Below are 27,990 nucleotides of genomic sequence, written 5' to 3'. Positions count from 1 at the left end.
AACTCCTTTCTTACCTGGTGCTCCTGGCAATCCCACTGATCCTGGAATACCTGGTTGTCCTTTTGACCCACTTAATCCAGGTTGACCTGGAATACCTGGAAACCCCAGGCTGCCCTTGGGACCTGAGGATTAAAAAAAAAATCAGTTCAGGATGGCAGACACGAGCATATTATTGTGAAGTGGGATTAGATATTTCATGCAAAGCTACCCACAAAATACCCAACTACTGTACTAATTTAAACTAGTCAACCCAGCCCCAAGTCTGTGATCATCTCATCAACTGAACAAACACAGAGGGACAAGTGTTTTGTTTTAGGGAGCTGCCTGGAAGGGCTAAAGTTCTCTACATCCCTCATTAACAATGACTTTCACAGAGTTATGAATAGGAGCTGCACACATATACAGACAGAACAACTGTCAGTAGGAATCAAACCCAGCACCTCCAGGAAGCAAGCCCAAGCCCCACCCACTTGAGCTATAAAAGTAATTATTATTTAGCTGTGATTAAGTAGCAGGATCTCTCCTCACTGGAGGGAGACTCATCACAGACAATAAGCCAGTGTATTACATAGCATATTTAAAAGTCAATCTCCATACCTGGAAATCCTGGCATGCCTGGAGGCCCAGGTGCACCAAATGCTCCAGGAACTTCACAGGGCAAGGTGATCCCTAGAAAATGAAATATGTTGAAACTGCATGTGGTTCCCTCGTAGGTGGCTGGTTATAATGAGAACACTGAATGTCCAGACTAAATGATGAGTGAACCTATGCACTGCAAATCACTACACGTAACGCACATTCACACCTGCCACAGGGTAACTCTTCCGCAACAAAATCTATTGCTTTGTAGGATGTTAATGGCTAATGTTGTTGATGTTCTAAGTTTACTGACACTAAACTAAAGAGAGGAAGTCTGGGCTAGTGGCTAGAGCACAAGACTGCAAGTTCAATTTATTTTCTAATCCCAGACCTGACTGTGACTCACCGTGTGACCAGTTTGTGTCCCCATCTGTAAAATGGTGATGAGAACTGAACACACGAACATAAAAACTGCTATTTATTATTTGTATTATGGCAATGCTCAAGAGCCCCAGTCAAAGATCAGGGCTACATTGTACTTAGCCCTGTAAAAACACAGATGGAAAAGACAGTCCCTGCCTCAAAGAACATACAGTCTAGGTACCGAGTCAGCTTATGTTGGGGGAACAAGTGGGTGTTGAAATTATGAATACTCAAGTAATTTATTCAATGACAAAAATCAATGTGGGAGACAAAATTTAGGCACCCATTTTTTAAAATCTCGGCCCTTGTTGACTGTCCCTGTGTTTGTACTTTCTGCTGGGGCATTCCACAGGTTTACACTAGAGTTTTGTGTGTGCATCCATGTATTTTTTATTTAATTCTGCTTTTTCTCCAACTAATTCTTCTATAGTCCATTAGTCTGAAAAGTAACCACCCAGCTTAGTTGTTTGCGTACTAAGAGCAAATAGGAATCAGTGGTTGTACAGTTCATCCCGTTCCTTTGTATGAGAAACAAAAGTATCTAACTTATCAGTGGAATGAGGTCTGGGTGGCATCATTAGAGCCATTAGACCATCACATTTATTTGAAAAATCCCTTATGTCTGCAATGTTCACCTTTGTCAGACTCTGGCAATTTGATACTCCATTGATACAGTATTGCTAAGAACACATAAGTGCTGACGTAACTAACTAGGGGCTCCAATCCTGCAGTCCTTTTATATTAAGAAAAAGATCCCACTTTCTTCAATAGGCATTTGCTTAAGTAAAAGGACTGCACGGTTAGGGCCTACACTGTCAGAACAGGCTTGGCCTAAAAACTCCTAGAATAAATTAACCTTCTAAGAACAAAAACCCAAAGGATTCTAAAATACATTTTGTCTGATCTAATGTCACATCAGAACTGATCCTTAGAGTTAGGTTAAGACCATATTTTTGAGGGTGAGGAAAGGAGACTTTTTTCCTACCCCACCCATTTTGGAGTCTTTCTATACAAAAAGTTAAATATCTAGTTACTACACTGATTACTAACACTGGCCCATTAAAATCTGGTCCAATTTTCTCTGCAGGTTCAGCGATTAACCAATCAGAGATTGTGGATTAGCTGCTTCTTGTTTTTTACAACTAATTCTGCAAGAGCTTGCCACCTAATCCCCACTCCCAACCTGATATCCCAGCCCAACTCATGGGCTACGTCACCAGGCAAGGCACTCCAATTCTCGGCTGCATTTCTACTGCCGTCAGTCGTAATGAGTGGACCAGGCACAATAAATCTAGACCTTTTATTGACAGTGGGGAGCCTAAGACTTCATGTTGTAAATGACTTTGGTGTCTTTCAAATAATGGCAATTCTCAGGTGGCTTCTGAGTTTCATTAGTAAAAGACATGGAGACAAATATCATTCCTGGTGTCAAACCAATGAAGACAATAGAGTTACACCACAGATAATCAATATGGCTCACTTCTTCTGATATTAATCAATAACAGGAATAGGGAACCCATGGGGGATGAGGTAATGGCCAAAAGAAAGAATAAATTAGGTAAGAGGTTTTTTTCTATTGATGGGCCAAGAAGGTGGCATATGGATTCCATTTAGTTTTGAGGTTGGACCAGACTATGGTTAGGGTTCAAACAATGGCATCAAAACCTTGTGGGCTGTTCTCAAGAGATTTCAGTAAAACTAGAAAAGTCTTGTGAGAGCAGCTTATCTCATGAGAGTTCCACCAGACTGGGTGACCCTTTACCACTCCACCTCGAGTTCCTTCCAACTCCAAATTCTATGATTTTGTGATTCTGATTCATGTGATCACAAGATGGGGGGCAGGGTGGAAGAGAGTGAAATGACCCAAATCACAAATTCTAGTTAATCAGGGCTGCTGGTGGTCCTTAACCTCAGCTAATGAGATATGATGAATGTGCAGGAGTGGGGGTTGGTGAGGTGGAAAGGGAGGAGGAGGTGGTGAAGAAAACCTCCTGGGGCTCTAATGTACTTGTGTTTTGATGCTGCTGTGCAAGTATTAGAAGAAACAACAGATGTTCTGCTTTGATACTGGAAGACCAAAGATCAGTGCTCAAATTCATTACTTTTACCTTGATGCAAGGCATTACTTGATAACAGAATGAATTTATAGGCGACTAACCCCCTGAATAACACACATACAAAACTTTGCAGTAACACTTGCTTACTGATGCCACCTTAAAACCAACCACTGCTCTTTCTAGATGGTACCACAGCTCGGTTTTAAATCCTGCATTTTAGACTTAAAGCAAGGAGCATCAAAAATAATAGATAAATAAAATAAAATATTCACCAGTCTAATTTATATTCAGAGGTAGAGAGATGTGAGAAACAAGTTCTTAGGTTGCAGAATGTTAATGCTCGGTTTGCTGCCTACCTATAGGTACATTTAGACAGGAGATTACTTTAACTGTTCAGAGGGTAGCAACATTTAATGATGTGAATTCTTTGCTCAGATCCTGGCATTCTGCATTCCCGAGCCTGATACTGAATGTTTTATAAGGCAAAAATTAAAATCTGTCTCCAACAATCCCTCCACAATCACAGTATTGTGTAGAATGCCATTTTTCAAGAAGGGGATGCCCAATCCATGAACTAGCTCAGAAAGGGCAGTTTAATTAACATTTTTATATTCAAACACATGGTTTTTTAAGGGCCTGCTTAAGTGAACGTCCAGAAAATGACAGTATTCAATGCTTTATGTAATTAGACTAGTAGCACAATGGGAATTGTATTTGTGGAGCAACTGAAGGGCAATGGTAATATGCTAAAGAAATGATTTTCACATATTCCTGGGGTCTGACAGCACAATGAAGTAACTAAGGTTCTAACACTCTATCCCCTAGTCAAAGATATCAGCTAATGGCAACTCAAGAAAAATCAACTTGACTACTCACTTGAGTAGGAATTCAGCCCATGCAAGAAGGTTTGCATGATCAGGTCCTAATACAACATTTATTTTTTAAATGAGAATTTTCATTTGATCTACTGTCACTGCATTTTGTGTGGTCTGAGGCAAAATTCCATGATGTTGCTTTTGGCAAGTTAATTTCAGTAGATCTTTAAAAATGTTCTCTGTTCTTCATCATAAAACCTTCCAACAAGTGCAGTGTAAACAGCAATTATTTCTTCTGACTAAGCAGATTTCTTTAACGTTAGATGAAGCTTAATACATCAAAAGTGTTTTTTAATAACTGCAATGATTTCCAAGTATCGGAGAGATGGTTTTCTCACAGTTTTCACACAAATATCTATGGAGGGGTAAATTGAATTGGCTAATGACTTATTCAAATTCTTCTGTGTTTTCTGATGATAGATGCTCTTCTACAAAAAAAAGCCATTCATTGTTAGCGGGGCTTTGATGTAACACTCACATAATGTGTTGACTTATGATGCATCCCATTTGATACCCAGTATACATGAGGCTGTGAATGTCAGTGCATGAAGCACATTCCCTCCACTTATCCTATGATGCAATCTGGATTTAGCAGCCCTTATAAGAGATGTTTTAATAAGCAAAGCTGTATCTACATATCATAGGTTAGCAGAGCTTTTAGCACATGACATGAGCAAGGAAAAGGCATATGTAGAAAGTTCAAATGGGATGCCAGTGTTGGCCATTATAAATCAGCCCATTAAAACAACCAAATGCAACACTGGTGCTATGTAACATGCCGTTCTGTGGGTCTCTGCAATGATGGGAAGAATGGGGAATCTTCCCATTGCTATTCTGGCAACCACTAAGGCCTAGCTCTCACCTCCCTCTGTGTCTAAGATTCCTTTACCAACCTCCTCACTGCAGCAGTCACCTGTACCAGCCAAGCAAAGGAGAACAGGTTAAACGAGGTCAGAAAACCCACACGATCGAAAGCATCTTTTTTTAATCAATAGGCCAAACATGCTCACAGACATTTTTCACTGTGCACATTGTAGACACGCCTGGTTTCATCCTGAGACTCGGAGTCAGAAGAATAACCGTATTCAGTTTTAGCAGTGACTAGTGTTTTGGGGAAACTATTATGTCTGTGAATATATTTAGTTGTATTACTAACAGTGCAAGCATTACAAATACAGAAAATTAAATATACACAAGGTGGAAAACATAATAAAAAGCAGCAGCAGCAAAGGAAAGATATTGCTTTTGTTAAAATCACCTTAATAAGCCAGCTTTAAAATCTTGACATAAATATTCCCTATTTGCAATAGTTTGGTGGTGAGACCATTTTCCAGACTCTAGCATATCTGAAATATCACATATAAAGCCCAGATTTACTGGATTCTTCAGTTCTGTATGGTCATATCAACTATATCAAACTAATACAACATCTGCCCTGCAACCGTTCTCAAGCTGCACATGTCATGCTTGCTATTTTGGCTGACTCAGCAGGGACTGAACCGGAGAACCTCCAGAGCTAAAAGCATCAACTTCTTCAGCTTGAGTTAAAGAGCTCTGTAGCCAGGGTCTATAGCAACTCATATGGTCTGTAAATTGGCACAGAGTGCAACTTGCAACACACTCATCAGTAGTGTACCACCTGCTAAATATAAGCAGGACCTAGTGAAATCAGTCATAAATGAGCCCGGTGTTTGGTTAACATGAAAATTTCCTAGTCACTGAGTCTTGCACATATTTTACTATACGTAGCTCTAATATTTACACTTTTCTTTACCTAAAGCTTTTCATCTTAACTACATTCCTAGCAGAAAATCACCTTAGGTTTTCTACTGGCTATAAAATTGTTTCTCCTACAAAAATTAAGCTATTGTCAGTAGCCCCATCCTACACCTCTTACTGGCATGTTGTTAGTAATCTCATTGACTTCAACAGGATTATGTGGGTGAGTGAGGACTGTAGGATCAGGTCTGACCTGCCTAAAGACTATCCACAAATAATTTAAAAATAGACATCTAGTTTACTGCTTTGAAAATACTAGTATCCAATTATGAAGTGGAGTATTTCTTTGGTTGGCTCATTTTTAGGGGCATGGCAGCTTTTCAAAATGAGAGTAGACCCTAACAAACCTACCTGAAGGTCCTGGAAGACCTGGTTGTCCTGGAAAACCATCCATTCCTGGGTCACCTGCAAGGCCACGAACTCCGCTAGGACCTGGGAAACCAATGCCAGGAAGACCGCTCTCCCCACGCTGGCCCTTGGAGCCAGGTAATCCTGGCAGGCCTTTTTCGCCTGGAAAGCCTAGTCCACCATCACCCTACAGATAGCAAAGACAGTTACAGCTGAGAAACAAGAGCACCTGAAACAACTGCACATTGCCACAGTTTTGACAAGTGCACCAAAAATGTTGTTGGGTTTTGTGATTCTATTGGACACTGTGATGCTAGTGGAGAAGGCTCCAGCCTAAATTCTTAGCAGCACGTTTCAAATATGTTTGATAAAGTATATGGAAATCTTGTAAATTTAATGCTCACAATCTTTTCAAATGCAGGAAACTCTACTTACAACTTAAACCACTGCATAATACATTATATTTGCAAACATGTAAATATTATACATGTTTGCCTGTATCTTTCTACTTCAAACGTTCATGGTCAGCTTTTCTGTTTCAGTATTCGACTCTTAAAATTTAGTAGATAGTATCTTTTGTTTTTAAAAAGAACAAATCTTAAAACTAAAAGTAGTACCTGTTGCTTGAGAATTCTCTCTCTCTCTCTCTCCGACTTTACCTATAGTTTATCTTATGATAGTGTAATCAGAGATGTGCTGAGGGGCTATTATTAATCTTGAAGGAGAGAGAAATTCCTGTTCAAAGGAAGAGAGTCTTTGGAATAGATTTTCCTTAACAAACTGTCCTGCTTAACACTCCTCAGCTGCATGTAAGCGTAAATATTACAGTAATCATCCAGCTGGGCACTTCAAATTCCAACCCATATATGACTCCTGATTTGCAATCTTTACCCTCTGGCTCCACCCATTATCCCATGGGAGCAGTGCCTGAAAGATACTGAAGACTAAGAAATTGACTTAATAAGGCAACTTAGAGCTCATGTGCCCTAGCGTTTACCGTCGTGTTAGCTGACATGCGTGAAAACATTACTACAGTCTGTAGTGTAGACAAGCCCTAAGTGGCTTATTGAAGAGAAGCAGGTCTCAAATTATTAAATGCCTTTCGGTTGCTTCTCTACACTACAGTTTATGATAGGTCACATTAGTTACCCTGTGTTCAAAGAGGATTGCAAACTGTAGCAAAGACAAGTCCTTAGACGAGAGCACCAAAATCTTTGTCTGTTAACTCGCAAAGGCAACCAAGAGCTGTCAGGAGTTTGGGGCAGTTTACCCAAATCCTGGAGCACTGGAATTCTTATAGCACGTTTACTGTCACTCCAGATTTGTCACCCTCTGAGTCAGAAGTGTGTGAGGACCCTTTATTCTAATTGCTTTGACTTGTTCAAAACATCACCAACTTGATGGAATATCGTTAGCATGTGTGATGCTGATGGTCACAAATGATTCTGTGGCATTATGCCAATGTGACTGAAGGGTTAGAGAAGATGCTGGTGCTGTGGGAAACCAAGCCCAGGATTTGTGAATTGCACTTTCCTTTATACATATGCAAGGAAGTGACTGCCACCATCATTTATCCATCTAATTAATACCCTGCCATTGCAGGCGCTGTCATAAACAGATAGCTAAGGGTTAATGTCTCTTTCACCTGAAACACCTGACCAGAGAACCAATCAGGAAACCGGATTTTTTCAACCTTGGGTGGAGGGAAGTGTGTCTCTGAGTCTTTTGTCTGTCTGCCTGTTTCCTCTGAGCTTTGGAGAAGTAGTTCTATTTTCTAGTCTTCTGTTTCTAAGTGTAAGGACAAAGAGATCAGATAGTAAGTTCTATGGTTTCTTTTCTTTGGTATTTGCATGAATATAAGTGCTGGAAATGCTTTGATTTGTATTCTTTTTGAATAAGGCTGTTTATTCAATATTCTTTTAAGCAATTGACCCTGTGTTGTATCATCTTAATACAGGGAGAACATTTGTATTTTTTCTTTCTTTTTTATATAAAGTTTTCTTTTAAGACCTGTTGGAGTTTTTCTTTACTTCAGGGAAATTAAGTCTGTACTCACCAGGGAATTGGTGGGAGGAAGAAATCAGGGGAAAGCTGTGTGTTGGATTGCTAGCCTGATTTTGCATTTCCTCTGGGTGAAGAGGAAAGTGCTTTTGTTCCAGGATTGGGAACGGAGAGGGGGACTCACTCTGCGTAGTTTCACAGAGCTTGTGTCTGTGTATCTCTCCAGGAGCACCTGGAGGGGGGAAGGGAATCAGGATTATTTCCCTTTGTTGTGAGACTCAAGGGATTTGGGTCTTGTGGTCCCCAGGGAAGGTTTTTCAGGGGGACCAGAGTGCCCCAAAACACTCTAATTTTTTGGGTGGTGGCAGCAGTACCAGGTCCAAGCTGGTAACTAAGCTTGGAGGTTTTCATGCTAACCCCCAAATTTTGGACGCTAAGGTCCAGAATCTGGGAATAAGGTTATGTCAATGTGTCACCCTGTCATAACCTAGTCCCAGATTCTGGACCTTAGCGTCCAAAATTTGGGGGTTAGCATGAAAACCTCCAAGCTTAGTTACCAGCTTGGACCTGGTACTGCTGCCACCACCCAAAAAATTAGAGTGTTTTGGGGCACTCTGGTCCCCCTGAAAAACCTTCCCTGGGGACCACAAGACCCAAATCCCTTGAGTCTCACAACAAAGGGAAATAATCCTGATTCCCTTCCCCCCTCCAGGTGCTCCTGGAGAGATACACAGACACAAGCTCTGTGAAACTACGCAGAGTGAGTCCCCCTCTCCGTTCCCAATCCTGGAACAAAAGCACTTTCCTCTTCACCCAGAGGAAATGCAAAATCAGGCTAGCAATCCAACACACAGCTTTCCCCTGATTTCTTCCTCCCACCAATTCCCTGGTGAGTACAGACTTAATTTCCCTGAAGTAAAGAAAAACTCCAACAGGTCTTAAAAGAAAACTTTATATAAAAAAAGAAAGAAAAAATACAAATGTTCTCCCTGTATTAAGATGATACAACACAGGGTCAATTGCTTAAAAGAATATTGAATAAACAGCCTTATTCAAAAAGAATTCAAATCAAAGCATTTCCAGCACTTATATTCATGCAAATACCAAAGAAAAGAAACCATAGAACTTACTATCTGATCTCTTTGTCCTTACACTTAGAAACAGAAGACTAGAAAATAGAACTACTTCTCCAAAGCTCAGAGGAAACAGGCAGACAGACAAAAGACTCAGAGACACACTTCCCTCCACCCAAGGTTGAAAAAATCCGGTTTCCTGATTGGTTCTCTGGTCAGGTGTTTCAGGTGAAAGAGACATTAACCCTTAGCTATCTGTTTATGACAGGCGCCTCTTCTGCCTGTGGCACACAACAGTAGTTTAGATTATGCCAATGTGATTGAAGGGTTAGAGAAGATGCTGGTGCTGTGGGAAACCAAGCCCAGGATTTGTGAATTGCACTTTCCTTTATACATATGCAAGGAAGTGACTGCCACCATCATTTATCCATCTAATTAATACCCTGCCATTGCAGGCGCCTCTTCTGCCTGTGGCACACAACAGTAGTTTAGTTTCCTTAGGACTGAAATATTTTAGTCTAACTAAAATCACTGGCTTCAATACAGGGGTATCCAAGTAAAATTTACACAGAAGATCAGACTAGATGACCTAATGGTCCCTTCTGGCCTTAAACTCCATGAAACTATGAAATTTCTTTCTTATTAGGATGACATGAAATAGTGTCTATTCACAGAGTGTCAGTTTATGAATACAATGCACAGCTTTAGATCTCTGGACACATACAGCAGGCCTAATCATGACATATAACTCAACCATTTTACTATCATTGTTCCTTCTTATCACAATTTTGAAGCACTCTTATTTTTGTTGCCTAAGTATAAACTCACCGGAGGACCTGGCTGGCCTGGTAAACCTGGGAATCCATCTCTGCCAGGAGTTCCTGGGATACCAGAAGGCCCTCTGGCTCCTATTGCACCAGGATCTCCCTGGAGACCTCTGCCTCTTGCAAAAGATGGATTCCCTTTTTCTCCTTTAAGGCCTGGAGAACCTGGTTGACCAGGTAACGCCTGCAGGCAGAAAAAGAGAAAACAGGTACATGAACATGCATGGAAAGGCCTTCACTCCACAGAACTCATCAAGAGCAGGAAAAAAATTAATGACAGATAAAATATTTGCATAATAAATTAACAACAAATGCATAGAGCTCACTGAAGCTGACACGACTAGTCTGAAACATTTAGAGAGGGATTTTCAAAAGTTCTCACAGCTGGCCTATGCTCAGCACTTTGAAAATCTCACTCTTCTTTTTTATAAATAAAAGATCAGCTTTAAAATGGCATTACAGCAGCAGCTAGGAAAGAACTACAGAGAGGAGCATTTACTGTTACTGCTACCAACAGGCAAAGCGCTTACCATTTTACTGTCTTATCTTTTCTTCATCCAAATGCATATCTCATTTCCAAACCAACCTCTGGCTCAGACAGAGCCCATAACCCAGTACTCATTACTTCACGCTTGACTAGAGCTATTTCGAGTTATGGTGACTAAATGTCTTCACCCTAACAAGTTCTCAGAATCACTACCGTGCATTGCTGCATGCAGTATTGGTGTAGGCACACTATAAGAGAGAGACAAGGTGGGAGAGGTAATCTTTAATTGAACCACCTTCAGTTGGGCAGAGAGACAAGCTTTTGAGCTTACATAGAGAGCTCTGACGAACAGAAGGTGGTTCAATAAAAGAGATTACCTCACTCACCTTCTCTCTCTCTAACACCTTATTCCTACAAATTGTTTTTTGCTTTCTTATCCAAACAAGCCGAAACAATAATTTTTTTTTAAAAATCCTTCAGGTTTCATTTTAGACAATTTTGGCCAATGGCACGAGAATAACACTTTTTCCTTTAACTGGCAGAGACTGAAGAAATCCTATCCTGACTTACTGGAGGCCCTTGCGGCCCTTGTGCACCTACAGTGCCTGGATCTCCACTGGAACCCTTAAACCCAGGTTCACCAGGACTTCCTGGTGGACCCAGAGGGCCTGGTGCACCTTTAGGTCCAGCTCTAGTGGCTCCTCCATCACAAGCACAATCACCTGGATCCCCTGGAAAACAAAGTGAAAAAGAGTTTTTATTGACACTGTGGAAACAGATAATTGGATCTCCATTGCCTGAACCTCCCCACACTCCTTTGCATTTGGTGTCGTCGGTGAGTACAAAATGAGCAAAGTGAGGGTAAAGCCATTCTGGCTGGGTAGCATTTCACACTATTTTGCACAGGTTTCAATGACGATGAAAGTGGCAAGATAGGAAAGTTATGGTAAATTTCACCTTTGGTCCCCTTTAGTCCCAAAACTCCTGGTGTCCCCCGTTGTCCAGGTCTTCCTGGTTCCCCAGGTTCTCCACTGAGGATTTCTTCAGCTAGAAACACAGAGAAGAAAGGATATCAGCAAAGGCATGGGAAGTCTAAATTTCATTCAGCTCCACTAGCCAGCCACAATATCAGCTACTTTGGGCAGATGGCCTGGAGTCATACTGAGTCCTGGTATAAGTGGAGGCGACTGCACTGATTTCAGTTCCATGAAGAACAGAATTTGGCCCAGTACCGTAATGTTGTCCATGTTAAGTTTGCTTTGGCTTGGTAGGGTACCACAGAGACCAGCAGAAGAAGCCCAGAGTATTAATATTCTGGGGTTTTCCTTTTCTCTTGGCCTGCCAGGTACGCTTCTTATTTCAAAAACTAAACAACCGGCACAAGACCAAACCAGGATGAAACTGAGAGGTTCTAGAGAGAAGTGAAAATTATTCAGGTCAAACCTTGCCTTCCTCAGCCTCCATTTCCACATTGGGACCTGATGCTGTAGAACTGAGGTTTCACTGTACCGAGGAGGCAGGATGCTGGGACCTTACAGAGGGGGCTGTATCCTATGTGTCCTGGGAAGCCATACTTTGCGGGGACTCCCTGCACCCCAATGCACAGGGTTTTTAAGGAGATGGGGAGAGAGATTGAAATGGGGGCAAATCAATGGATCTCTGACTACGCAGTTCCACTGCCATTTTGCTCTTGAGGGCTATGGGAACAGGAGCTATCAGGGTTACCTAGTGTTTGTACAATGGTTCTGCTACACGTGTGAAGGACTGTAACCACCCCCACCTCCCCGCAACTGCCTGTCCCCAGCAGAGCTCCCCAGCCTCTCTCCGGGTTACTTTGCCAGTGTGCTGGGACCAGGAGTTTATTTTAAAATAACTAAGACTGGAAGGCAAATTGGCTTACTGAAGTTAGAGATGAAAACAATCTGCTCCCTCCCCACTAATTCCCCTCCACCACTGCAGGAGTATTCCCTACACTGATCTGCATGCAGGAGAAGATAGTGGAACTTGGGTTAAAGTGAAAAGAGAGGGGAAAATTGATTAAAAAATATTGCCCTTAAAATCCTTTCCACATAAACTTAGTTTTAGAACAAAACACTGCCACTTCTGACATTAAGTGATTGGCAGGCCTGGCTTTAAGGAGATCCAGTAAAGCCATTTTAAAGCGGCCATTAGCTCCAAGATACTGCCTGTACTGCACAGCACACACCTTTCCAATCTTCCATTCAAACAAATGAAACAAAACTGCTGCAAAAAGGTATGAACTTTTTAGCAGCAGTGAAAGGGCCTAATTCTATGTATTCGACTGAGTCAGCTATTGATAAGGGAGTGGTTGTGCCTCCCCATTGACTTAATACTGTCTGACAATACCATGTCAACAGACTAAGGGACAACATAATACCCATCACATTTTCATTGGCTGGATTATTCAAGTCAGCCTCATGTCCTGAAAGTTCAGCTTTATCAAGAGGAAGGCAGGTCATCAGCACAAAACACCAAATTCCTTACCCAGCATACAAGGCAGTGTTCTAGAATGCAAGGCTGATACAGAATTAATCCCTTTTCATTTATCACTCTTTTTCTAAGCAAAATGAATCAGACTGTATGTTATTATACCAAGCAAGGCAGCAATAAAGTACAGATAAAAGGCCAGCATCCTTAAATCTAAAAGATGCATCTTTATACTTTGTGTCCTATCTGACAATCCTTACCCAGAATACTTACTCACCTGAGCAGTTCTCATGAGAACATAAGAATGGCCATGCTGGGTCAGACCAAAGGTCCATCTAGCCCAGTATCCTGTCTTCCGACAGTGGCCAATGCCAGGTGCTTCAGAGGGAATGAACAGAACAGGTAATCATCAAGTGATCCATCCCCTGTTGCCCATTCCCAGCATCTGGCAAACAGAGGCTAGGGACACCATCTCTGCCCATGATGTCATGGGGAAAAACGAGAAATGACTGAAAGCTGTACATCTTAATAAAAGACAGCTGATGAACGTAACTTCATTACAGTTTTTATAATTGATTTATTGTGTAGCAACCCAACATTTGCTGGCAACATTCAAATAACTAGGTTTTCATGCTTTATCCTTTCTGGAGATCACTACATAAAAAATAAGACCATAAGAGCAGCCCTACTGGGTCAGACCAAAGGTCCATCCAAGTATCCTGTCTTCCAACAGTGGCCAGTGCCAGGTGCTTCAGAGGGAATGAACAGAACAGGTAATCATCAAATGATCCACCCCTGTCACCCATTCTCAGCTTCTGGCAAACAGAGGCTAGGGACACCAACCCTGGCCATCCTGGCTAGTCTGATGATTGCCCATTAGTCAATGAAATAATCCAACTGTGTAGATAGAGCTGGCATTTTAATGTCCACGGGGGATGTAGATCAATGCTAGAGTATGTACTCTTCATGTAACTGAGGCATGTAGCTTAGTGCTAGAGTACATGCCTTGCATGTATGAGGCCCCAGGTTTGACACCCTGCTTCTTCTGTTTCTCGGGCCAGAGAGTAGGGCACTAGCCTAGGATTTGGGAATCCTAGATTCAACTCTTTGCTCTGGCACAGACTTCTAGCATGACCTCGGGCAAGTTACTTAGTCCCTCTGTCTCAGTTCCTCACCTGTAAAATGGGCATAATAGCACTTCCCTACCTCTCAGGGTGTTATGAGGATAAATACAGTACAGATTGTGAGACACCCACATACAGCGCTCATGAAGGGCCATATAAGTACTTAATATAGACAGATGCATATTCTTCAGTGGTAAACAAGAGAGAGAGAGCACACCAAAAAATTATTTTGTTTGTTTATATTTTAATCCCATACAAAAGCAAGTCTAAGAAATTTACATACGTGATGGACCAGGCAGTCCTGGAGGTCCTGGCATACCCGGTAAACCATTTATTCCTGGAGTGCCTGGTAATCCAATTGTTGCTCTCCCTTGGTCTCCTGGTTCACCAGTAGTACCTGGAATACCTGGAAATCCCATGGGACCTGGTGGCCCTAAAGAAAACATAGGCATATACTATGTAGTTAGCCAACTCTCCAACAGCATGTGGATCTAGATATTTTTCATTTTATGAAGATTACTATTGCACATTGGGCTGATATTATGTTCATGCAGGAAGTCTTATCATTGCAGATAAAGAGACGACTATTAACAACAGCCATCTTTGAGAGTTACACCTTTTTTACTATTATAAATGGCAGCTGCGTAGGCCAGTGAAAATACTGCATTAGTGCAGAGCCTTAGTTAAGTCACTTTGGTTAGTGAGCGTAAATAATTAAGCAAGCTAGTGATATATTCTGAAAATGTGAAGCACAATATAAAAGCTATATTACTGTTACTGAGTGAATAATGTATAGTAGATAATTTGACAAATATAGACTTTTTTTCCTATTTGCAAATTGTCCAGTAAGCAAAATAATTTGACAAATAATTCTCAGTCTGTAGATTGTTTGAGGGCAAGTGTTCAATGTGTGAAATTCAGGTTACATTGATTAATTTTAACTGGACACACCAGATTGTTTCTGTACCACGACTAGCTCATCCATCTCTTAGCTTTGGGTTTCCAGGGTGAGTACTTATACTCAAAAGTCATTTTAAAGAGATTTTCTAATATTTACTTTGAGTTCTCCGTTTCTGTGAACAAAACTGCCAGCAAACTCATTTGCCAGGGAACTCACAAACACAGAAAGGCCACGAACACAGCTGGGTTGCATATTCAGAGCAAATGCACTGAGATATGCCCTAATTGCTATGGCCTTGAGCCTGCTACCACTTAAGTTAAAATCAGTGACTTCCCAGGGCATCGAATTAAACGCTGTGTGTCTTGCATGGCAAATGAGAGACAGGCTAGATATTGGTTCTCACAGCTTTTCTGTCTCTATCTCTGAATTAAGTTGTTTTCATATAAAATACTATTCCTCCCACAGGTTACAATATTCTAGCTATTGTGCTTGGCAGAGTGCATCACCAAGGCTGCTTAAAAGTTATGCATGCTGCAGTGCCTGAAGTGGGGATTTAGCATCTCCATTAATAAGTGAATCAACAGGTGCTAAATTAATTGTGTCTATACGCAAGCAAAGACAGCTACAAACGTGGACAAACAGCATGCTAACAGCTTACTTGGAACTCATATTAGCAGATGTTTTACCTTGAACAAGAGCTGAGAGACCTGGAGTGCCAGGAAGGCCTGGTGAACCGGCAATCCCTTCATCTCCTCGAGGGCCTGGAGTCCCTGGAGTTCCAGGATCTCCAGGCACACCTATTGGACAAAAATATTAAAAGTAGAAAAACTTAAGAATGACCCTGCAGAAAGAGTCCATGTAATATGCTCCCCTGTCTCCCACATTGGTCATTGATCTGTGCTAGCAAAAGGTGCAGGTCGCTTTTTAATGTACTTATTCACCTAATGCAATAACACAGGCAGAAATTTCTCCCTGTCCCCAACTGGTAATCATCTCATGCCCCACAGCACTATATGCAGAAGCTAACCTGTGTAATTTCTGTGCACACCAATGGAGCTGCAGATGTTGTTTTCACCCATGCCTAATTCAGTCCTGGAATTTACTACATTATTCTTCTCAGTAATATCCAGCAACAGTGAGTGAGTGAGAATACTAAAGAGGCATTCAACTTATTTATTTGCAAGAGAGAAAAGGTGGAGTTTTCTCTTAATAGCATTGCTACATTGAAATAAGCCTAGGGGTGGTATATATTTTTCTGGGCTCTAGATAAACAGGACCATGCTAACACAGTCAATCACTGATGCGCTAAACCAGGGGTCGGTCGGCAACCTTTCAGAAGTGGTGTCCCGAGTCTTCATTTATTCACTCTAATTTAAGGTTTCGCGTGCTGGTAATACATTTTAACATTTTTAGAAGGTCTCTTTCTGTAAGTTTATATTATATAATTAATCTATTGTATGTAAAGTAAACAAGATTTTCAAAATGTTTAAGAAGCTTCATTTAAAATTAAATTAAAATGCTGATCTTACGCCGCCAGCTTGCTCAGCTCACTGCCAGCCTGGGGTTCTGTTCACCTAGGCCGGCAGCAGGCTGAGCATAGCCTGCAGCCGGGACCCCAGATCTGGGGGGTGGGTCCAGGGGTCAAGGCAGAGGGCTGAGGGAGAGGGTTCAGGGCAGAGGGCTGGGGGGTATGGGAGGTGAAGGGAAGAATGCTGAGGGGGTGTGTGGGGTCAGAGCAGAGGGCTGGGGGTATGGGGGCTGCAGGGCAGAATGCTGAGTGTGTGGGGGGGGGTCAGGGCAGAGGGCTGGGGGTATGGGGGTGCAGGGAAGAAGGCTGAGTGCTTGTGGAGGGTCAGGGCTGGGGGTTATGGGGAGTGCAGGGCAGAATGCTGAGTATGTGGGGGGGTCAGGGCAGAGGGCTGGGGGTGTGGGGTGCAGGGCAGAATACTGAGTGTGGGGGGGTCAGGGCAGAGGGCTAGGGGGTATGGGGTGCAGGGCAGAATGCCAAGTGTGTGTGAGGGGTCGGGGGAGAGGGCTGGGGGGTACGGGGGTGCAGGGCAGAATGCTGAGTGTGTGTGGGGGGTCAGGGCTGAGGGCTGGGGTGCTCGGCTCGTGGGGGTGCTCGGCTCGTGGGAGCAGCTCAGGGCAGGGGGCTGGAAGGGGTGTGCCCCATTCCACCCCCTCCCCCAGGCTCCGTCCTTACCTCTCTGCATCCTGCAGGGAGCTGCCTGCACTTCCCCTTCCCCCTCGCAAGGGCCATCAACTGATTGGCTCAGGGACGGAGAGGGGATGGGGCAGGAAAGCACTATGCTGGGGAAAGAAGCAGCGGAGGAGGGAAGCTTGGCTGCCACAGAACCAAGCTTCTGCCTCCTGCCCCCGCAGGGGAGAGCGATGGGCGCAGGGGCTCAGTGGGGCTGGGGGCCAGGACCGCGGTAGACAGCTGCGTGCCACTCAGAATCGGCTCACGTGCCATTTTGGCACGCATGCCGTAGGTTGCAGACCCCTGCGCTAAACATATCACTCCACTTGTATTCAGATAGCATTGCATTTAATTGGGAGAGCTGCAGATATAAGCAATCTCTGAAGCTGAACACACTGGGCCAAATTTATCCCTGTAGTAATACCACTAAGTCAATGTAATTACAACAGGGATGAATTCGGCCTACTGAACAGCACTGGTGGGTTGATAAGAAAATTTGTATTAACATAAAAAAATAAGGAAGTAGAGTGGATTAAAATAGGTGCATTTAAAATTACTTTGCAAAACAAAATCTAAAGAGTTACCTGAGACCAGTCTGTCTTCTCCATCAAGAGAAATAAGAGGGCCTGGAGGACCCATTTCACCTAATTCACCCTGTAAATTTAAACAGATTCATATTGTTTTCAAGTTCTTTAAAGACCAGAAAGCAGGGAAAAAGGAGTGCCTGTTACTATGCAGGGATCTGCCTTGGTGGCAAAGTTAATAGTAGTTCCTTGATGTAATAAGGATTCCTTGTTTTAATGAATTATTCCCTTAGCTCTTCTGTTCTTCCTAATGATCTCTGCATTCATGACTTATACATGTATGATGAAACTATTTTATGATGTATGATGAAACTAACGGTTGTCCATGGAAAGGTACTTTTATCTCTTACCTGCCTGCATTTTGCAAGCTCAGGACAGAGCACTGGCATCCTTGTACCATGTTCATAAAACATCATTTATCAAACCAACATATGGACCAATATCAGGTTCATCATTTCTGCTCACCCCATTCTGTACAACCCCCTGGTAAAAGCCCAGGTGAGTTACTATTAATACATGCATGTCTAAAGCGCCCATAACTGTCATTATCTACAGGCCCTTCAGCCCTGAAGTTCAGTAACTTGAGCTTTGTGAGGCATGCCAGCCTCCAGCCACACCTGACTTCACCCAACTAAAATAAACAAGAGTTGGTAATGTCACCCTGCATCTCATCACTAGTGCCCTGATGGTGGCTGCTGATGAAATGTTGTTTTGTTGTCTCTTCCAGCAATAGTCATCTGAGAGTAGACCAGTATCTCTAGTCCTTTTATAGCGAAGATTCACTGGGGTAGATTGAAGGATATAGAAGGGACTGTACTCCCATTTCTCTCCAGCGAGGAAGCATGCAGCTATCACACATAAAGCATAGTAGTATCATGACAACTCACTTAAAATATACGAGGGTTCACCAGAAAACTATAACCACCAATCTAGTTACCCTGACAACGAAGCAGAGGGAGAACTAACATTAAAGAAAACATCACAATGATACAGAAGTAAGAAAGAGATTTGATTGGAGTAATGCAAATTTTGTAATAGGAGCAGCACTTTGGAGAAGTTACCTTCATTCCTTGCACTCCATCCAGCCCAGGAAAACCTGGGAAACCAAACTGACCCTATAAAACAAACACACAACAACATTAGCTTATGAAACAAGAAGGTAGGGCCTGTGGAGGCCTCGTCTTAGTGCTCTCCAATACCTGTGTTTGAATCTTAGTTCAGTTACTTGTCCTACAGGAGGTCTGCAGGAGCAGTAAGATTGGCCCATAGGAAGAAAAAGTCTGCAGCGGCACTGTCTCAACGCCCTCTTACTGAGCAATATATTGGTGTTCCAAAAGACACTTTTCTTGGTTACTCAGCTAGAAGGGTGGGGACGGTGATGGGGTGGAACCTGAAGTAGGGAAAATCAGGATGTCATCCTCAGGGCTCTGACAGAATTTCAGAGACTGTTGGTGAGGGAAAGGGCATTCGGCAAACTGTGCACAGTATGTAATTTCTCTCTCCTGCCTCCTCTTCTCCCCCAAGTCACCTGCACTAAACCAGGTAAGTCTTATCTCACTGACTAATCATTTCCCAGTAGTGTGTTGTAATACTGTGTATGGTTCAGAGGACTCTGCTGCTGATACAGAGCCACCAAAATTCCCTTTGGCCTTATGATGTACTGACTAGTGTGTGAGTGCACTACTGCCCTCTACTGGAATGACTATCAAAACTGCTCCAATGTCATAAGCTGAGCTGTGGCTGCATTTAAAGGGAATTCTCATAGAGAGACATCTGTTGGGTTCTATTCCAGACTGTGATCCTGAATTCCTGGATAGCCACAGACCAGCTCATAAACAGCACTGTTCAGAAACCCGCTGCTCAAGACTCAATTCTATCTCATGACCATTCACTTTAAAGTATACTGGGAAATACTCTCACACACAGTATCTATGAAAACAGGGCTAGACCAGAAAGCAGTGAGGACCCAACCTACACCTGCCCTGCCCCTCAAGGATTTGTCAACATCTTAGAGTGTTCAGTGCCTACACATAAGCTGGTGAAAAATGGCTCTGATTGCTGTTCTGTGACCACATTGCACTGGTACAACTGAGGGTGCAAGGACCTTCACAGTCTTTCAGATACTTAATACACTGATCATTTGTACCAGTGTACAGGACACTATGTGACAAATGGCCCTGAAAAGTAAGAGCATTGGTTACACTGGGAGAGAGTGTACAGTTTCAAATCTCGGTGGTGGTTACTTTCTAAGCCTCTGGTGGAGGAAATGGTTAGGGAGAGAAAAATCTTACATTGGTTTTCAGACATTCTTCTGGTCAACTCTCAATGTCCTTCTGGGACTTTGACGAGGAGCCCATTAAGGAGGACAGGAGATGGGATAATATGAGAAGACCTTAGGCACTCAGCTGACTTCTCGAGACGTTAAAAGTATTTCCAAAATTAAACAGGCCTGATACCTTTCTTCCTGGAATCCCATCAGATCCATCCAATCCCAGAAATCCCTAAAACAGCAAAATATGTGTTATTTAACCTTTAATTTTCTTTCATACTCAAAAGTCACATCCAGGTTTAGGCCCCATTATGCTAAGTACTGTCCAATCAGAAACAAATATATGAATCCTGCTCCTAAAAACTTAACATCTAAAGGTGAAACTCTGGCCCCACTGAAGTCAATGGTAAAACTACCATTGGCTTTAATAGGGTCAGGATTTCACCCTAAATAACTTGAGTATCAAAAACCATTTTTGGAAGAATTCAATAGTATAAAGGCCAAAAGTTGTCTCATCTTGTGTAACCAGTGTCATATTTAGCACAGTTGAAGTGCTTATAAACAAAATCAGTCCTGGTTCCTCAACTTACTGAAAACTTGGTGTCGAGTTTCACACTGTAAAACTAAGAGATGGGTTATTTTTATCTTGAAAAATAATTTCAAACTTTTGAAGGACAAAGAGCAGCAGAATCCTTTTGGTCTTCATGTTGTACGTGAAAAGCACATCTCTGCAGTCATGGTAGTTTGAAGGATGGCTGTGTGACTGTCACATGACTGGGAGTGGGCAGGTACTCTTGGTAGGTACCGTGTTTTGATATATACATTCTCAAACCAACAGCACTTCTCAGACTAAGGGACACGGTCACAGGTGACTGGCCCCTTTAAGGGGAGAGAAGGCCAGCCACACCTATGCCATAATTAATTAGCTGCTTCCCAGCCTGAGGGGGTGGGAGTAAGGAGGATCATGTAGAGAGGAACCCTGGGGAAAGGACAGGCTCTTGTGGAAGGCTCTGAGCCAGGGTCTGAGAATGGTACACTAGGGGAACCAGCCTGGGGCCAAGTGCTCTATACCAGCGCCAGAAAGACTCTTAAAGGTAACCCTGAAAGGTGCTGGAAACAGGGCCCAGAGAGCAGGCTGAACAGAAGCCCCAAAGGGCAGAACCACCTTTTGTTTGCTGGAATTTATTAGTCTGGACTCTTGCTACTCTGGAAGCATTACGTTTGTGACTTTGTTGGGGGGCTAACCACATCTCCAACACAGACTAATATGCGGAGATTAGATTTTGAGACCTATCAGTTAGCCAGTTCTTAAATCCATGGGAGGGTGCAAATCCAAGTGACCTAAACTGCAGGTTCAAATATCAATGCCTGCACAAAAGAAGGCTAGTTCTGTATGAGAGGGACTCCAAATATACAGTGTGTTTGGTGCTTATGTTCTTAGGAGAAGAAAAACAATGGATACTGGAGAAAATAGGAATGTGGGAATGTTAAAATTTAAAATCAAAGAGAAAGGGGGCATATGGATTTTTCTTTCTCATGACATTTCTTATGTTTGGAGTTACTGTTGTGGTCACATCTATGGAGCAAAGGCACCCAAACTTGCCCAGATGAGAAAAGGAACCCCCAAGGGCCTTATCCTGTCAGCAGAGTCCTCTCAACTCTGACTAACTTCCATTGAAACTGAGGATACAAAACCCCACAGGAGGTGCTCAGCACTGGAGTTCACAGAGCTGTTCATTGTGAATATCGGTTGCCCTTTTCTTCTGCTTGTGAATTGATCTCAAAGGCCAGTCATTTGTAAGGCCGAGGAAGAGACTGCTGTAGTTAGAGTCCCAGATGACTACAGCATGGATGAAAGCTCTGGTGATGGAATTTGTGAGGACTGAGCACGTTCTCAAGAGTCAAGCTGAATGTGCATTTGGAAGTATAAATGAGCAAATAAGCAAAGTATGGGAATGGGGTTTGCAATGAGCTGAAAACAGGTGGGACTATAGAATAAGAATGGCCAAGTAGCAGTATCTGGCCATGTTTATTCGGAATGCTGCTGCAAAGATAATTTTCCCAGCCTGTCACCTGGGCCATGCCATCATTCTCTTTGCATCCCTCTATTGCCTCACCTTCTTTACTGCATCTAGCATAAGCTACTTGTCACCTCCAAGGCCCTTCACAGCCTATCCCTACCGTACCAACCATCTCTCATTTGCTGTCTAGATGTCAACTCTTGTCTCTGATCAGCCTGTGTCACCAGCCTCCATTGTTCATCTGTTATGTTTTCAAACAAGCACCTTCATGCTCTCTCTCATGTTTGGGAAGTGCACCTCATAACATCCACAATACCTTCCTCACCATCCTCCTCCAAATCCCTCCTCAAAATTCTCCTTTGCTGTGTGACACTTGTGGAAAAACTTGACAATGGTTAGGCTGTTGGCGACCACTGCTTATTAGACTGACCAATATTGTCTCACCGTTTCCTTGAACTCCTCAACCTATCTGTCTGTACCCATCTGTTGTCTTGTGTCTGACACTTAGATTGTAAGCTCTTTGGGGCAGGTACCATCTTTTTGTTCTGTGTTTGCACAGTGCCTAGCACAGCAGGGGCCTGGACCATGACTAGGACTCCACAGCACTATGATAATACAAATAAAGACACTTTACAAACAAGCTGAACATTCCAATCTGTCCATTTCTTGTCAAGAACAGGGATTTAAGCCACAGTAAAGTTACCTACCCTGCCACCTGGTAAGCCAGGGATCCCCTTTTCTCCTTTTTCTCCGATACCCCCAATGCCCTGTGGGAAAAAGCCAAAGTCACATATGTTAACTCCCAGATCTATCTGGAGACAAATGCCACGCGGCCCCCAAGGTGAGGTGAGTGTATTAACTCTCTACAAACATACGCAAGAGAAGCGAGGTTGGGTTGACACTCTACTGGGCCTCCTAGCCCCAGAGAAAACCCTTCCTCACAGATAGCTGGCAGTATGTGCAAGCACCCTGGTTGCAACGGAGTCATGCATTTTCCTGTTGCCACCTGGGCCCCTTTCCCTTATAATAAGACCTAGATGGAAAAAGAGAAATTCCATTTTGTGGAGATGTAGTAGGGCCCTGCTCGCTCCTGCCTCTTCTCAAGTCCACAAACAGCTCAGAGACCTTTTTCTGGTAAAACACCCCATGCAGTTTATTTACAATAGTATTCCCCCACCTTTGTACACTAGACAGTCTTAAACCTATTGACCTAAGGAGCCCTCAGCTCCAGAGGCAAGCAAGGAAGAGTAATCTCTCTCCCCGACTTTCTATCTGCTTCCTCCCATCCTACTTCCTTCCTGTGCCTTTTGTATTATCTGCCTCCTGGTCTAATCAGTCTCTTAGTTATCTTCGGCCTGTCAATTAGCTCTTTTTAATGAGGTTTGCTCTGAAGTAATTAATTAGAGCTGCAGGGACCAGAGGGCTGGCTCAGCAGCTGTTGCTCAGCGCCGTGCCACAGGAGGATTTAGATATCATGAAATTAGATTTTTTTTTCCATTTAGGAACAAAACCTAAAAATGTCAAAATTTCTCTGCAAAAGAAAGTTCCAAAAAATTGCTTAATTTAGTTTTTTAACTGTCCAAGCAGGATGTTTTGAGATTGTCAGAACTCTCTCCCCCTCCCCCCACATGGAATTTCAGATAAATCAACACAATTCCATGAAGCATTTCAACAAAACTGCATTCTCTGATGAAGAACTGTTCTGTTGAAGTTTTTCAGACCAGTCCTACTTATAACCTTAAGGGACAATGGAAGCACTGTGAGTCCATGGTGCATCTTCTACGCCCTGGGTCCTGTGCCAGGAGAGATCATTAGCAATCATCTGAGTGCCATGTTAAATGCTGCCCACTGACTTAATCAAGGAGAAGTTTGCAGTGATACTGCATCAATAATTCCACAAACAGAAGTTACAGCAATACAATAACTTAATGAATCATAACATCTGACTTGACATTCACACAGCACTTCTACTTTAGTGAATCTCAACGCACTTTAGGAACCTGGGTAAATATCATTAACTCTAATTACAGATGAGGAGACTAAGGTATAGAGAATTTAAAGATCACAATGTCACACAAATTAGTGGCAAAATTGAGAACTGAATTTGTCTCCAAACTCCCAATCTAGCAAACTATGCATTGGACGATGCTGCCTCCCAATAGAAAAAAACCAACTCTATAAACTATAACAGCAGAATCTTCTGACTGCAATTCAGTATCACACTCGCCATTAAAAAGTAGATTCAAATCTATTTCTTAGCTGTAAAAAGCTCGTTGAAATTTGACAAACAATAGTTCGGTGCAGGAGTCAGACAGCCCCTTTGTCCTTTCACAGTGTAAAAGGGAATGACACAGCAGTTTCACATTCAACATTTGAAAACAGCTTTAAGGACTCCCCTTCTCTTTCTCCCCCCACCCCAGCAACAAAAAACAAAAAAACAACGGGGATCAAATCCAGGGATGTGGCAAGCCTTGATTTCAGTGAGAGCTGCAGTGACTAAGAACTTCTCAGGCTTCAATCCTGCAAACACTTTTGCACATGCATTACTTTACACACAGGAGCAGTCCCATTGACTCAGACAGGACTACTCAAGGTACACACACAAACTTTCCCTTAACTAGAGGAATGGAATATGTCCAAGCAAGGCTTACATTCTCAGAGATTATTTCCTGGAGCCCTCCACACCCTTCCAGGCAACAGTTGTGGGGCAGGTGTTCTTGGGGCTTCTGCCCCATGGGGTGCATTGAGGCTCCCATGGGTTTGAAAATATTTACCAGAGCTCTGCTCTGGATGGCTCCAGCTGAATTTAAGCCCTGTGTTTAAGAAGCCTAATAAAAAAACCCTGTGTTTAGAACAACAGATGCCGGATGTACAAATTGTCTTTACATACCCCTCTATCGATATATATATATATATATTGAAGAGGTTTGTAAACAATTTACTCTATGCTTCAGAAGCTTCACAAAATATTTGTCCCTTCAATTTTACTAAAGATACTGTGTTTACAAAAGGCTGAGGTTGGGGAAAACAACCTCCCAACCTCCTGATAAAGAGGAAAGCTGTTGTTATTCCTCACACATGACAGGGGGGCTGTTACACAGCATGGAGTTACTGAGTATTAAAGCTCAGTGCACTGTAACTTTAAAACTAAATAAAGAAAAGCTATGTTTAAGTAGCATTACAAGAAAATAGCCTTTTTAGTGTATTGTGACAGCAAAGGAATGTTAAGAGATGGTGCCATCTAGTGGCCACATGAAGGGTTGTGATGACTTTATCTTCAGAGCCTCTACAAACTGCAGCTCCAGTGTACGAAATTAAAGCATTTCAGTGACTGTAACAGCCGTTGCACAGGAGCACCACTGTCTCAGCATCCCCAGATACATTTCTACTCGAGGGACAAAACCCACAGGCCTTACAACCAAATTTTCAAAGGCTTGGAGGGGCCTATAGGTACAAATCAGCAATCAGTGGGATTTTCAAATGCACCGAGGCACCTACCACCTATTAACATTGAACATTTTTTAAAAATCAGCCTTACCAGAGGGCCAGGTAATCCTTTACTCCCAGGGAATCCTTTAGGGCCTGGCTCACCCTGCCAACAAGGAAAGGACAGACACTGTGAGTCATAAAAGGGATGAGGTGAAAAAAAGAGGCTTGTCCTGCTCGCTGAAAGTGCACATTGTGATGGACATTCCACAGTCACCCAGTACACCCTCATCCCCTCAGTCAGATGATTTCATAAGATGGAAGGCCCATGGCTGGAAGGAAAACTCCAAGCCCAGCGACCAACTCTGCAAAGTGCTCAGCACCCTCATTTATCATAGAAGTTGATAGCAGTTGAGTGTGCACAGCACCTCCTGGGAGGTGATCAGCTTGGGCAGGACCAAGCCTTACAAACATACATCTTCACAATTATGCTTACCATCACACAATCAACAGTGAGGCAGAGAAATCCAATAGGAAGGCCTGGGTCTGAGCTCACCCCAGCCAACTCACACTGGCTACAGGGAGTTTCTCCTGACATATAGTTAGAAGTGAGATCAGAATAAGGCCCCAAATGACACTATCTAGGGCCCAAAAACTGCAGCCCTCACTCAGTCCTTGGAAGTTTAGCTGGAGTAAGCACTGCAGGATTTATCCCAGATCCTTATTATATTTGTAGAAATACTGATGAGCTAAATATATATCTCAGTAATTGTCTGGGATAGTACAATCAAGCACATGAATCTGATTTTTCTTGTTGTTATGCTGCACGTTGGTCAAAAATGGAGCTACAGCTTCACTCTTCCTTATTTATTTTTCTAAGAGGATTAGGTTTCCTGCTTGGGTTAATGCGGTTTCACAGTTCACAGATCCAGCAGAAATGAGCTACAGCTCTTAATTTTGTGCATTCATTTTTTAAGATTTAGAACTTAGGTAGGCTTAAGATTCCTCTTTCTGTCAGGCTTGGATTCTCTCATCCACCATAATGACCTGAACCAAGTGTCAGGAAATTTCAGTTCAAAAAGATTTAAGTCAGTTTAGAAAGTAGTGCAGAAATGTATTGACCAGTCCCTCTTCACCTGCAAAACTAGATCCTAGCTCAGTTAATCATTCATAGAGCTGCAGAAACATACCGCACAGCTAGCTTGGACTGTGTAACAGGTGACTTTAAACAAACAAACAAAAAGAGATATAATCACAAAATTTCATTTTTACGTCAGGCAAACAACCCATGTTTTACAATCCAAAACAATCACAGGAAGGCAAGACAAGTTGCTAATCTTTGCCTTTCCCAAGGGAACAGAAGTTGAATAGTATATTTCGTACAACATGTCTCAACTCTGAGCAAATGTAGCCAATTACTGAAAAAGATGCTACAAATATTGCCAAAGCTGGGTCTGCACCCTTGTCCAATGAAGTCACTGGGAGTATCTCCATTCACTTTAATGAGCATTAGATCAGGCCCAGTGTTTGGAAAATGGGCTGCTGCTTGTTTTGATGCAGAGGTATTCCTTTACACCGAGAATTATTTCTGTTTGAAGAATCTTTCTTCAGGAGTCCCCAAGGCTTGCTGAGGTTGGAGATGGCTGAAGTGAGAGAGAAAACCCATGTGTGTGGGTAAGAAGAGGGAAATGTTCACCCCTCGCTGCCCTATTTTGACCCTCTAAGTGAACCTGCAGAGACTAGTTCATTTCTTATCCTCTCACAAACCAAGTCACAAGGTTCAGTCTGCGAACACCAATCCATGCAGGATCTGAATAGCCCTGGGATTGTCTAGCTGCTTCACTCAGCCTTAGCATCAAGGAAAGGAAAAATTCAGCATTGTTTCCAGTAGAGTTGTGTTTACAAACCTTTACTCCTGGTTTCCCTTTTGGAAATCCCATGAACTCTAGTATCCCAGTGGATGGTGGGGGACCTGCAGGGCCAGTTGGCCCGACATCTCCCTGTGGACAATTGGGGAAGATATTAATGTAAGCAGAACATCTTAGACCTAAGGTGAGTGGCCCATGAGTCACTGAAAGCCACTCAACTCAGGCCTTGCATGCACAATATAAGGTACTAAGGCTGATGTGGGAGTTTAGCCATGAAAGCCAAAAGGTCAGACTGCAAACTAACAAGAATAAAATGCATTGTATTAAATTAATGTGAAGCAAAAAGCATGTAAGAAAAAGAAAGGTCAGTTATCGAACAAACTGAATAATACACAGGAAAGACCTGAAGCCAGATACAGAAGAGATGAAAATGAAAGACGGAAAGGCAAGGCAACTAGAAAGATTGGGGATGTAACAAACACAAAACATCAGATGATGTGAGGAGAAGTCACTTCCAGAAGTGCAGGAAAAAGCCCAATCACGTAATCACTCTCCACACTTCCCAACAATGGGGCAGGGTGGGATTTTCAAGAGCACTTAATGTTGGCCTGACTCTGGTCCCATTGAGGTAAATAGGGATTTTACCACTGGCCACAATGGGAGCAGAGTCAGGCCAATGCTGGGCACTTTTGAAAAATCCAAC

General features: G+C 42.7%; 1 protein-coding gene across 2 annotated transcripts in view; it reads right to left on the bottom strand.

Moving 5' to 3' along the window:
- Positions 1-27,990, bottom strand: part of COL4A6 (collagen type IV alpha 6 chain) — a 210,133-nt gene that overhangs the window by 33,548 nt on the left and 148,595 nt on the right. For both annotated transcript variants that reach the window (XM_030575448.1, XM_030575447.1), the window contains exons 13-26: positions 27,327-27,419; positions 25,532-25,585; positions 22,701-22,760; positions 20,160-20,204; positions 18,765-18,818; positions 17,704-17,773; positions 15,606-15,716; positions 14,302-14,451; positions 11,404-11,493; positions 11,017-11,177; positions 9,964-10,143; positions 6,065-6,248; positions 598-669; positions 15-122 (exon numbers count right to left, since the gene is read on the bottom strand). In XM_030575448.1, the coding sequence (XP_030431308.1) occupies positions 15-122; positions 598-669; positions 6,065-6,248; positions 9,964-10,143; positions 11,017-11,177; positions 11,404-11,493; positions 14,302-14,451; positions 15,606-15,716; positions 17,704-17,773; positions 18,765-18,818; positions 20,160-20,204; positions 22,701-22,760; positions 25,532-25,585; positions 27,327-27,419 (1,432 nt within the window). The remainder of the gene's footprint in view (positions 1-14; positions 123-597; positions 670-6,064; positions 6,249-9,963; positions 10,144-11,016; positions 11,178-11,403; positions 11,494-14,301; positions 14,452-15,605; positions 15,717-17,703; positions 17,774-18,764; positions 18,819-20,159; positions 20,205-22,700; positions 22,761-25,531; positions 25,586-27,326; positions 27,420-27,990) is intronic.

The sequence above is a fragment of the Gopherus evgoodei genome, chromosome 9, assembly GCF_007399415.2.
Source record: "Gopherus evgoodei ecotype Sinaloan lineage chromosome 9, rGopEvg1_v1.p, whole genome shotgun sequence".
NCBI lineage: Eukaryota > Metazoa > Chordata > Testudines > Testudinidae > Gopherus > Gopherus evgoodei.
Note: the sequence above shows the minus strand (reverse complement) of the source record. Positions and strands in the feature narration are given on the sequence as shown.